This window comes from Bombina bombina, chromosome 2 (assembly GCF_027579735.1).
Source record: "Bombina bombina isolate aBomBom1 chromosome 2, aBomBom1.pri, whole genome shotgun sequence".
NCBI lineage: Eukaryota > Metazoa > Chordata > Amphibia > Anura > Bombinatoridae > Bombina > Bombina bombina.
This window is the reverse complement of record NC_069500.1, coordinates 521,382,749-521,395,984: the sequence shown is the minus strand read 5'-3', so window position 1 is coordinate 521,395,984 and position 13,236 is coordinate 521,382,749. Positions and strand designations below refer to the sequence as shown.

Below are 13,236 nucleotides of genomic sequence, written 5' to 3'. Positions count from 1 at the left end.
CTGTATACAAACTAATACTAACCTGAACAAGGTAATTTCCTGTTGCTGGTGAACACAGCCCCTGGCTTGCATACTTGCTCGCATCTGTCTCCTGCTGCATACTTTAGTTAAGGACATAAAGCTGTTGTTTCAAGTGATACCTCTGAATGGAGAAGACCTATCATTAAGTCTATTTTTATGTATCCCTTTCCCTGTAAAAGGGACATTCCTTCAACAGTGTTTAATACATAAGTCTAATCATAGTAAACCTTTATATTCCGGTGCTTATAACTATATCGTCATCCCCCAGTCTATGAGCATAACAGGACTCCTTACAAAACCGTATACTCATCAGTTTATAGATACATCATTATACTGTGCAGCATACTCATCAGTGTATAGATACATCATATTGTGCAGCATACTCATCAGTGTATAGATACTCCCATCATTATACTGCACAGCATACTCATCAGTGTATAGATACATCTTTATACTGTGGAACATACTCATTAGTGTATAGATACTCACATCATTATACTGTGCAGCATACTCATCCGTGTATAAATACATCTTTATACTGTGCAACATACTCATTAGTGTATAGACACATCATTATACTGTGCAGCATACTCATCAGTGTATAGATACTCACATTATTATACAGTACAGCGTGCTCACTATTAGGGGTAGATTTATGAAGCAACGGATGCTTTAATCTACCCCGTAGTTTCCAGATCGCTGGAAACTTAAGCTAAGAAGCAACAATCTTAAGACCGCTGCTCCTTATCTCGGGTGTCACCTATGAGGCGGCAAACAGCAATCATCCCGATCGTATACGATCGAGATGATGGACTCCCTGAATCTTCAGGGGGCAGTATAGCACAAGCATTTCACGAGAAATGCTTGTGCAATGATAAATGCAGACAACGTATGCTGTCGGCATTTATCGATGTCCGTCCGCACATTGTTAAATCGGCCCCTTAGTGTATACAGATATTCCATCATTATACAACACAGTATATATATATATATATATATATAAGAGTTAGTTTGCATACTCATCATATTTATACAGAGCAGTGTACTCTTCAGGGGTGTACTGAAATTTACATTTACATTATACAGCATAGCGTACTCACTGCTAGCATATCATTTTAAAATGTAGCCTGTTCTTTATCAATGTGTATGTATATTTGTGTATACATATATACATTAAAAATCAGTATACAGGGACATATGTATATTATTATTATTGTTTAATACTGAGTTAACTTTGAGGGGGGGAATGTTTTGCAACAGGACTCTCTGTTAAGTAGGTCTGCTTCTGACATAAGCCTTGTTTTATTTTATCAGGAAATGTGCATGTGTGCTATTTTTTATTTTTTATAAAATACAGTTCAGTCCCAGAAGAAATTATCTTGATAACAATGAGTTTCTGATACTTTTCAGTGACCCAGTATTCTAAAGAAACTGATAAGTAATTATATATGGTCATTATACCATTGCTAAAACAACAAATCTAATGGTGGCACAGTATTGTATGTACAATATTTGCTTTTAATCTTAGCTGAGAGCTTGCAAGCAAGTACTGGACTTTCTCTGTGTGTTGTATTCATTTATTTTGTAATTTTCCCTATGGGTCTAGCACCCAGACTTCTCTGGGCTTAACTGTCTGGGACATGTTGCAGGGTTATAGGATGTGTCCCCAGTCCACTACTGCCCAAATAGTACAAATGTTGAAATGTTGTATTGTAAGATAGATCCTCTTATTCACAGTCTCTGCTATTTTTATAACCTGTCATTTAATAACACAATCACTATTGAAAGCAACAATAATGTTGTGTAAAAATAAAGAAGAGTGTGCATGTGCGCTGACAGCTATGGGGATTAGGTCCAATATTAATTAAAAAACACTATATAGTGCGTATGCAGTTACATATGCAAAAGACTATTATACGTATAGAAAAACTCAAAGCGAAGAAATTATGTTAACCACTATAGAAGTGTATATGCAGTTGTATATTTATACGTTAGATATACACAAAGCAAAGAAATAAGTAATCTTTCAAATGGTAAAGTTTTAAAAATGTAATCTATTTATAGAAATAAAATAGTACATATAAAAATAGAACATATGACCGGTGATGTACATACAAATATACAAAAAATACAAAAACATTTTTTTTTAAATATTGATCGAAATATCTGACAATATTTAGAGCAATTTAACTCTGTGCAACAGAGGAGTTTGACTCTGTGCAACAGGGGGTTAAGTCTACATTAGACTATGAGATATATGATGTAGCGTTAAGTCTGAAAGACTTTGTTCTCAGTTATGAAGACTTTTAATCCACCTATGTTTTTTTTCGTTCAAACGGGTAATCCTCAAATTAAAAAGTTCAGTTCTTAGTGACGATAACCAATCAACAGACAGTTCCGTTTCTTAAAATGTTAGATCAGCAACCAGTGTAAATGCTTTGCTAATATGTGTCCCAGATTTGATCCTTTTCACTGAAAAAGTGACAAATACAACCTCACTGTAGGGCTACAACACCTCTATAGTGCCTACCTGCTCTCTCTTGAGCTGAATCGTCCGTCGGGGTACGGCACAGGTGTCTGGAGCGGCTCCTATCAGCTGGTGGTGTCACTGAACGTCTCGGAAGTAGATCCGGCTAAGATGGAAACTCTGCGCAGAGTGTTTCTAGAGAGAGGTAAAGTAGTTCCAAACAATCTCTCGTAATCCTTGACAGTAGTGCTATTTTAACACTTTGTGATTATCTGTCTGTATCTGTGATTATATATCCTTCAACGCGTTTCGCCATGTACCATGGCTTTATCAAGATGGTTCAGACATGTTTTACGCTTCTTTATATACATATACTTCGTCCGTGATTGGTCTGTTAATTTTGATGATATCCGTTATTTAAGGTGGATCATAAATAAGGTGGATTGTTGTGATTGTCAGATATGCTTTTCAAAGCTACCGTATCTCTTTGTTCTATTATCCCAATGTTTATACTCATTAAAAAATATATATAATCTTGTGAATATAAAAGCCTATAAAATTACTGTCAAAATGATAAATAATGTACATAAAAGAATACATAGAAAATAAAGGAAATTTTATTTATTGGACAATTGATTATCTAAAACCACTTAATAGAAGTCATTAAAAAATACTGATTATAAATATATAAAAAATCTAATATTCGTATTTATTAATAATATAGAAACTACAGGGATAAAAATTATACAACAATGTTGTTAAACCGATATTATCTCTGTTTGTTAATACATATCATTTGGTCCTTTGTGGCTTCAAGTTAGGGTTAACTAATGCTTGGATATATATATATATATATATATATATCTCAAGAAAAGGAGGTTAAAAATGATTCATTTTAAATATTCTATAGATTAGTGTTCCTTCGATAGATATGTATATGTATTTGAATTCTATTCATATATAGTAAGTCTCTTATCATATTCCTTTTTCTATATATGGGGTCATTCATATATTTGCTCTGTATTTCTAGGTATCAAGGATAAGACCAGTTTCTGGAGATTTTAAAGTATTCAGATATATATTTTTCATATTGGGATTTTTTAAGATCTTTGGTTTTTTAATATAAAGTTTTTTATTATTAATATATATTTTTTAATATTAGGATTTTCAATATTAGGATTTTGTATTAAGATTGTAATAACTTTCTAAAACACAATGACATAGCCACATCTTACTAGAAATGCATCGCCAATGTATATACACAGAGCAAATATATGAATGACCCCATATATAGAAAAAGGAATATGATAATATTGGTTTAACAACATTGTTGTATAGTTTTTATCCCTGTAGTTTCTATATTATTAATAAATACGAATATTAGATTTTTTATATATTTATATTCAGTATTTTTTAATGACTTCTACTAAGTGGTTTTAGATAATCAATTGTCCAATAAATAAAATTTCCTTTATTTTCTATGTATTCTTTTATGTACATTATTTATCACTCTGCCAGTAATTTTATAGGCTTTTATATTCACAAGATTATATATATTTTTTAATGAGTATAAACGTTGGGATAATAGAACAAAGAGATACGGTAGCTTTGAAAAGCATATCTGACAATCACAACAATCCACCTTATTTATGATCCACCTTAAATAATGGATGTCATCAAAATTAACAGACCAATCATGGACGAAGTATATGTATATAGAAGTATATGTATATAAAGAAGCGTAAAACATGTCTGAACCATCTTGATAAAGCCATGGTACATGGCGAAACGCGTTGAAGGACTCAGACAGATAATCACAAAGTGTTAAAATAGCACTACTGTCAAGGATTACGAGAGATTGTTTGGAACTACTTTACCTCTCTCTAGAAACACTCTGAGCAGAGTTTTCATCTTAGCCGGATCTACTTCCGAGACGTTCAGTGACACCACCAGCTGATAGGAGCCGCTCCAGACACCTGTGCCGTACCCCGACGGACGATTCAGCTCAAGAGAGAGCAGGTAGGCACTGTAGAGGTGTTGTAGCCCTACAGCGAGGTTGTATTTGTCACTTTTTCAGTGAAAAGGATAAAATCTGGGACACATATTAGCAAAGCATTTACACTGGTTGCCGATCTAACATTTTAAGAAACGGAACTGTCTGTTGATTGGTTATCGTCACTAAGAACTGAACTTTTTAATTTGAGGATTACCCGTTTGAACGAACAAACACATAGGTGGATTAAAAGTCTTCATAACTGAGAACAAAGTCTTTCAGACTTAACGCTACATCATATATCTCATAGTCTAATGTAGACTAACCCCCTGTTGCACAGAGTCAAACTCCCCTGTTGCACAGAGTCAAATTGCTCTAAATATTGTCAGATATTTCGATCAATATTTGAAAAAATTTTGTTGTATTTTTTGTATATTTGTATGTACATGACCGGTCATATGTTCTATTTTTATATGTACTATTTTATTTTATTTCTATAAATAGATACAATTTTTAAAACTTTACCATTTGAAAGATTACTTATTTCTTTGCTTTGTGTTTATCTAACGTATAAATATACAACTGCATATACACTTATATAGTGGTTAACATAATTTCTTCGCTTTGAGTTTTTCTATATGTATAATAGTCTTTTGCATATGTAACTGCATACACACTATATAGTGTTTTTTAATTAATATTGGACCTAATCTCCATAGCTGTCAGCGCACATGCACACTCTCCTTTATTTTTACAGTATCTCCTAATATATCTGCTTTATGGGAGCAGATTAGTGTATGTGCAGGCGATAGATTTGCGCACCTTATACCCTTTCTTTTAAAACAATAATGTTGTGACCTTTTTGCTACTAATAGATGCAATATTATGATTTAGCCCATAGTTTTCATTTGTACTTATTTCCTTAATGTGAAGGATCCTAATACTCCATAAATACACACACACATACATACATAATCTGTACAACTCACAGTCCATGGCATAGTTGCATAAAGTCAACCTACTTTCTTACTGCTCTAGCAAGTAAAGGCTAGTTTACAAGTGAAGCGCTAAAATATCACGTGCCCACAAACGGACAAATTTGCCCGTTTGCTGACTTGCGATAACTAACCACCCATTACAAGTGGCTGGTTATTGCTACTGTCAGCTCATGGTATCAATTAAGGCTTATCAATTTAACCAGAGATTAGTTCTCTGGTTAATTGTATAAATGTGCCCCAAATGCGCCCAAAATACAATGTAGTGTATTTTATTAAAAAATAAACACCAAGATTATGAGTTTTGCGTTAGAGGCTGTGCGGTGCTAATGAGCAGTTTTCACTCACCGATCACTTACAGACAGCGCTGGTATTACGGGTTTTTACAAACCAGACAAGAAGTGAGCGTTGAGCAAAATTTTGCTCATTACTGCACTCCCATACCAGCGCTGCTTACGTTAGCGGTGAGCTGGTGTAACATGCTCGTGCACGATTTCCCCATAGGGATTAACGGGGAGACCCGGCTTAAAAAAAGTCTAACACCTGCAAAAATGCAGCGTAAAACTCCTTAATGCAGCCCCATTGATTTCTATAGGGAAATAAAATTTATGTCTACACCTAACACCCTAACATGAACCCAGAGTCTAAACACCCCTAATCTTACACTTATTAACCCTAATCTGCCACCCTCAACATCGTTGACACCTGCATTATTCTTATTAACCCCTAATCTGCAGCTCCGGACACCGCTGCCACCTACATTATACTTATGAACCCCTAATCTGCTGCCCCCAACATCGCCGCCACCTACATTATATTTATTAACCCCTACTCTGCCGTCCCCAATGTCGCCGCCACCTACCTACACTTATTAACCCCTAATCTGCCTCCACCAACGTCACCACTATAATAAACATATTAAGCCCTAAACCGCCGCCTGGATGAAGACTTCTGCCCTTCTGGAGGACCACTTTGCCCGGCTTGGATGAAGACTTCTCCCGGCTTCGTTGAGGACTTCGGCCCGGTTGGATGAAGACTTCTCCCTGTAAGGTGATCTTCATGGGGTTAGTGTTTTTTTAAGGGGGTATTGGGTGGGTTTTAGAGTAGGGTTGGTTGTGTGGGTGGTGGGTTTTAATGTTGGGGGGATTTGTAATTTTTTTTTACAGGTAAAAGAGCTGATAACTTTGGGGCAATGCCACACAAAAGGCCCTTTTAGGGGCTATTTGTAATTTAGTGTAGGGTAGGGCTTTTTTATTTTGGGGGGGCTTTTTATTTTGTTAGTGGGATTAGATTAGGTGTAATTAGTTTAAAAATCTTGTAATTTGTTTATTATTTTCTGTAATTTAGTGGGGTTATTTTTTGTACTTTAGCTAATTTTATTTAATTGTATTTCATTGTATTTAATTTAAGGAATTAATTTAATTATAGTGTAGTGTTAGGTGGTATAATTGTAACTTAGGTTAGGTTTTATTTTACAGGTACTTTTGTATTTATTTTAGCTAGGTAGTTATTAAATAGTTAATAACTATTTAGTAACTATTCTACCTAGTTAAAATAAATACAAACTTGCCTGTAAAATAAAAATAAACCCTAAGATAGATACAATGTAACTATTAGTTATATTGTAGCTATCTTAGGGTTTATTTTACAGGTAAGTATTTAGTTTTAAATAGGAATAATTTAGCTAATGATAGAAATATTTATTTTGATTTCTTTTAATTATATTTAAGTTAGGGGTTGTTAGGGTTAGGGTTAGACTTAGGTTTAGGGGTTAATAACTTTAATATAGTGGCGGCGACTTTGGGGGCAGCAGATTAGGGGTTAATAAATGTAGGTAGGTGGCGGCGATGTTAGGGCCGGCAGATTAGGGGTTAATTATATTTTACTAATGTTTGCGATGCGGGAGTGCAGCGGTTTAGGGGTTAATAAGTTTATTATAGTTGCGGCGATGTTGGGGGCAGCAGATTAGGGGTTCATAAGTATAATGTAGGTGGCAGCGGTGTCCAGTTTGGCAGATTAGGGGTTAAAACATTTTTTTTAGTGTTTGCGATGTGGGAGGGCCTCGGTTTAGGGGTTAATATGTAGTTTATGGGTGTTAGTGTACTTTTTAGCACTTTAGTTAAGAGTTTTATGCTACGGCGTTGTAGTGTAAAACTCTTAACTACTGACTTTAATATGTGGTACCAGTCTTGACAGGAGAGGGTCTACCGCTCACTTTTTGGCAGACTCATAATACCGGCGCTATGCAAGTCCCATTGAAAAAAGAGGATACGCAATTTACGTAAGTGGATTTGCAGTATTTCCAAGCCTGGCCAAAAAAGTGAGCGGTAGACCTGTACCTGCAAGACTCGTAATACCAGCGGGTGTTAAAAAGCAGCGTTGGGACCGGCTAACGCTGCTTTTTAAGCCTAACGCACAACTGGTAATCTAGCCGAAAGATAGCAGCATCTTTATTTTTTTATTACAATAACTGCATTAGTCACTATTTTACGGTAAAGTTGGTGGGAGTTGGGTGCTAGAAATAAAACTGCACTGCAAAGTGCCTTTACATTGCGGTCTATGGGAACTGTGTTGTTCCCAGTAAATTAATATGTATATGCTTATATACATATATATGTTTACTTGCTGCCATTATTGCGCTACTTACTCCCTTCACTTCGTTTAGGTTCTGATGCCGTTTCTGACAGCAACAGAACGAGGCTCCCATTGGAGCCTATGGTATTGCTTTGGTATTGCATAGTGGAGCACAAATATCGCTTTCATGAATGCAATATCGCTTGTAATCTGGTCCTAAATATTTTGCTTGATGATCCATCACAGGAGATAAAGGGAAGATAGGGGGTAAATCTAAATGCCGCTTCATGAGTAAGGCATCAATCACACTGTGAAACTACACCATCCTTCTTTTGATTTACTTAGCCAGCTTCAGAAAGAATGTTTTTCTACAGATAATGGTGCTTTAGAAATGCAGTATTTGTGGTTTTGAAGGCATAAGAACGTCTTGTCGATTTAATCACAAATTTGCTAGTGATATATTTGCTAAGCCTAGCTCACTACATTTAGACATAGAAACGATGACATTCAACACAGTGGGCCAGATTACAGGTGCAGTGCTAAATATCGCTTTCATGAAAGCCATATTTGTACTGCTCTGTGTAATACCAACACACGCTAATGTGCTCTGGTATTACAAGTTGTCAGCAATGCAAATGCAAGGTTTTAACCTGTTGAGTGCAAGAAACCAATTTATAAAGAATATTATCTATCTGAGAGAAATAGAAATAATCCTGAAAACTGGAGTACAACGTCATCATTTAAAACACTGGTTAAATAAAGTGGTGCTATTTCAGAGCTACAACATTTATTTTATATCAGTAAATTTAATCTGTTACAGAATATTCTAGAGTCATTCAAGTAAAAAAAAAATAGAGACAAGATGAATATTCAGAACAACTTTTATTTCTAATGATACACAATTGTTAAAGAGTCACTAATACAGTAAAATAAGCTTAAGATAAGAGATAGACATAAGCAGAAAGTATAATTTATTTATAACGAAAGTAAAAGCAACAACTGCGTGTGTGTTATGTATTGGTAACTTGAAATTCTATTTATGAAGATTTCTGGCGCCTTTTCCCAGTGCCACGTTTTACTGCATGCACTTTTGGTTGAGATGGATCACAATCACAGGTTACGGAGGAAGATTGGCGACCTTGTTGTTTTAGTTTTGTGACTAATTGTTTGATATCAGTAACAATATTATGCATTTCTGTCATTATGTACACTACACTATTTTTAATACATTGTAATAACAATGAATAATTTCCTTCCTCCAACTGAACACCGCACTGTGGAATGGCACAGAAAGGAGAAATAAGTTCCTCTGTGGTATTTTCAAACTTGAGCAGTTTCTCCTTTATCAGTTCATCAAGCAGAGACTTTTGATTGGTCTTTTTAGGCTCCTCATCTGCAACAGTTCATGAAAAAAGATATATCATACACGTGTATATACTGACATATATGTTATTACAAAAAAAGTACAAGAACAATCATTTTATTGCATTAACATTGACACAATGGAGGAATAGCTGAGCTAGCATTGCTCTATATTTATTTGTTTCAGACATGCAAACGTAGGGTATAGAGACTGAACAATGACATAAGCTTGACATCACAGTGACATGACTGACAGTACAAAGGGGACATGCCACCTACCAGGTGCACGAAGGAGGAAATGTTTTAAGGGTTTGTTCCTGAAGATGTTTAGATAACTGACCCAATTCTATCTGCCGAAAGACATCATGGAAGCTTCATTCTTGTTGGTTTCTCACATCTGGCATATTCTCTTTTTTCTATTTATCTGTATTACGGCAATGTATTGCCCAGACCTCATCAACTTATTGGGGGTGGGAATAATATTCTATAGTTTTGATACCAAGCTTTTTTTTTTGTTAACTGCAACACTTATGTTCCTGTCATCCCTAGGTTTTAGAAACTCATGCCAACATAATATATTAAACCTATATTTTGTTTGTCTGCTCCAATGGTGCTGGCAAAACATTTTTTTTATTTAGAACAACAGATGTGATAATGTCAACCGCATCAATTCAGAAATTTTGAATTAAATTGGCACTGCTGCATCAACACTATGATTTCCATAGTTGAGCAAGATGCCATATCTCTCAGCATGGCACTGAATGACACTTCATAAAAAAACATATTTGAAGTATATTGTTTTCACAATTGTTGATGAATCAATCGTTGTATCCTGCAAACATGCAAAATCAATTATTTTCAAAATATTTGCAAATTACAGGATGCAGTTAAAAGCAGTGGTTACGTCCCAGACATTACTGTTTAATGTAAGGTATAGCGTTTACATCAGTTTGTCCTGGAGAAAATGTAACAGCATACCATTTCATTTATTTTTGCCAATACATAAGATTAAGATTCCAAATAAATAGTTTACAGCACAATATGCCTATATCTGTAGGTAATATCCACCAAACCTTCAAAAATAAAACACTCTAAAGTTGGGAATCTTCTACAATTCATAAATAAAATACTCCCCTGATGAAGTGTGCACCAGTTATTTTACACAGAATCAAAGGGTCAGTGAGCTCAAAATTAAATCCCACAATCGATCATTTTTGAATTATTAAAAAAACATGTAGTGAACTTTCATTCACCTTTTATGTAATTTACCCATGAATAATATTATGTTTTGTGGCTGGAGTGCATCAAACAGAATTCCGAATTCTGAACAATTTGAAAACTGATTAGCAATATATGTTCTATCTAAATAATGAAATAAGTAAAGGGATTAATGTACATTTGAGAAGAACCATTATTCAATCAGTATTATTTAAGCACCACATATCTGATGTGTTTTTCATTAAACGTTTTGAAAATGTAATTTAGTTACTATACAATTATTATCTTAGCTGCCTGTTTTGTGGATTAATTTCAATAATGAAATAATTGTTTTCCGAATACATTTATGATAATCTTTCTCTGTTTTTTTATGATATTTTTCAATACACATTACATTTCAAAGCTACTGGAACTGTTCAACCCTTTCAGACATTGAATTCAATTTAGAAAGTAACAGAACTATTGAATTTATGGAATTTATGATATCACAACATTGCATACCAAAATGTATATGTTTATTTATATAACTAGACTAATTCTTGCACTAATGCAACTGACAGAACTCTAAGTGCAATAGAATACTGAGAGTTATCTCACAATTTACCTGATATGTCTTCGATGTCCATCTTCTGAGGGGAATTGAGGCTTAGGTGGTACACCACACATTTGTAGGATGCTAAATTATCCTGCTTTGATGCCTTTAGAAAGCTCATGGTAAAGCAAGTGGATCCTGAACAAGTCACAGGGCTGTTGATATAATTGCCTGCCTCCATCTTCTGGTTTTCCTTTTCCCAGTGGATACTGATCTCATCAGGGTAGAAGCCACTGGCTTTGCAGACTGCAGCAATACCTCCCTCATCCAGAAACATTGTTCTGTTTGCAGAGACTGTTGGCATTTTCGTGCTTTTGTGGTTTATCTTCACCACTATAATTAATAGACAATTGATTACAAATATACACTTATACTTTAACAAACCTTTGTGCAACAGAAAAACACCATATACATGTGTCCAACGGTGCACACAACCATTAGGATAAAGGGCAATTAGGCATTTAACTACAGAGTTTCCATCATTAAAATAAATAATAAGAATTGGCAGGTAAATGCAAAATTAGATTAAATACCGTAAAATGCGACATTCTACATTTTGACAGTAAAAATAAGCAGGGAACCTATTATTTAAATTTGACTAGACTTAGCAAAAATAGAGGAGGAAAGGGATTTGGGAGTATTTATAGATAGCAAGCTAAAGATGGGTGCACAATGCAGGGCAGTGACTTCTAGAGCTAAAAATATACTAGCATGTATTAAATTAGGCATTAATGCAAGGGAGGAAAGCATAATTCTGTCACTATATAAATCCCTGGCAAGACCTCACCTTGAGTTTGGAGTACAGTTCTGGGGACCAATTGCAAAAAAAGACATTGCAGACTTCAGAGATGAGTCACAAAATTAATAAGGGGTATAGAGAATTTAAGCTATGAGGAGAGGTAAGCTAAACTGGGTCTATTTTCTCTAGAGATAACATGATTACTTTATTTAATTATATTCAAGGCCCATATAAAGAGATAGCGGGCCGGTAGCTATTGCTTGTGCATTGCTTGTGAAAAGAGGTCACAATTTAAGGTAGGAGTAAAGGAGATTTAGCAACGTACATGTTATTTTCACTGTAAGAGCAATTAAATTGTGGAACTCATTACCTAAGGAGGTAGTAAATGCTAATACCTTAGATACATTTAAAAAGTGTTACCAAACATATCAAAAATACATTACAAAGTACAGTTACCCTCATAATAACACCATGTAATAAAAATTATTCAAAAAAATATTGCACACAAAAGTTAGAGGGCTCAAAAACATGAGATTTCAGGTGTTAGAGAAAAAAGACAGGCAAAGGGCTTTAACATAGAGATACATACTGTACATATATATGTCTAAATATGGATATATATGAATGTATGTCTATATGTGTGTACATATGTATTTATATATTTATATGTGTATATATGCATTTACAGTCATATATACACATATAATCACAAATACATTTGTACACATATATAGACAAATACAGGTATATATAAGTGCATTGGAGCCCTTTGCTGTCAAGAAGAAGAAAACATGAAAAAGCATATTTATGCAATATTCAGATTTAATAAAGTTTTTAACTATGTATTTACTGTAAATATTTTACATTCCAATGTTTTGCACATAGCAAAATGTGTACTAATTATTTTTTAAATATATATTCCTATATCTGTATATATATATATATATATATATATATATATATATATATATATATATATATATATATATATATATATACATATATATATAATCATGTATGTATTTAGGTATAGATGTATATTGATAGTGGTTTAGCAGTGATGTAAGAATTATAAACATAGATCTATTGTTTGGTTCCATTTTAATCTTATAAAGAAGGAAAACATTTCTATACAGAAAAATAAGTTATAGATCTGTTTGCACATCAAATCCTATTGCAGTTCCTCCCTCTGTTTTATAGAAATGTTTTCCCTGGAAAATGTAAACGCATGGGAGTACCTGTGAATGAGGGGATGTATTGCATTTTAGTGTTGGG

General features: G+C 34.2%; 1 protein-coding gene and 1 gene segment (V, D, J or C); both read right to left on the bottom strand.

Moving 5' to 3' along the window:
- The window catches only part of LOC128649177 (uncharacterized), a 139,325-nt gene that overhangs the window by 68,250 nt on the left and 57,839 nt on the right, over nucleotides 1-13,236 (bottom strand). For both annotated transcript variants that reach the window (XM_053702290.1, XM_053702289.1), the window contains exon 5: nucleotides 11,235-11,555. In XM_053702290.1, coding sequence (XP_053558265.1) covers nucleotides 11,235-11,555 — 321 coding nt within the window. The remainder of the gene's footprint in view (nucleotides 1-11,234; nucleotides 11,556-13,236) is intronic.
- Nucleotides 1-13,236, bottom strand: part of LOC128649179 (Ig gamma chain C region-like) — a 430,619-nt gene that overhangs the window by 360,194 nt on the left and 57,189 nt on the right.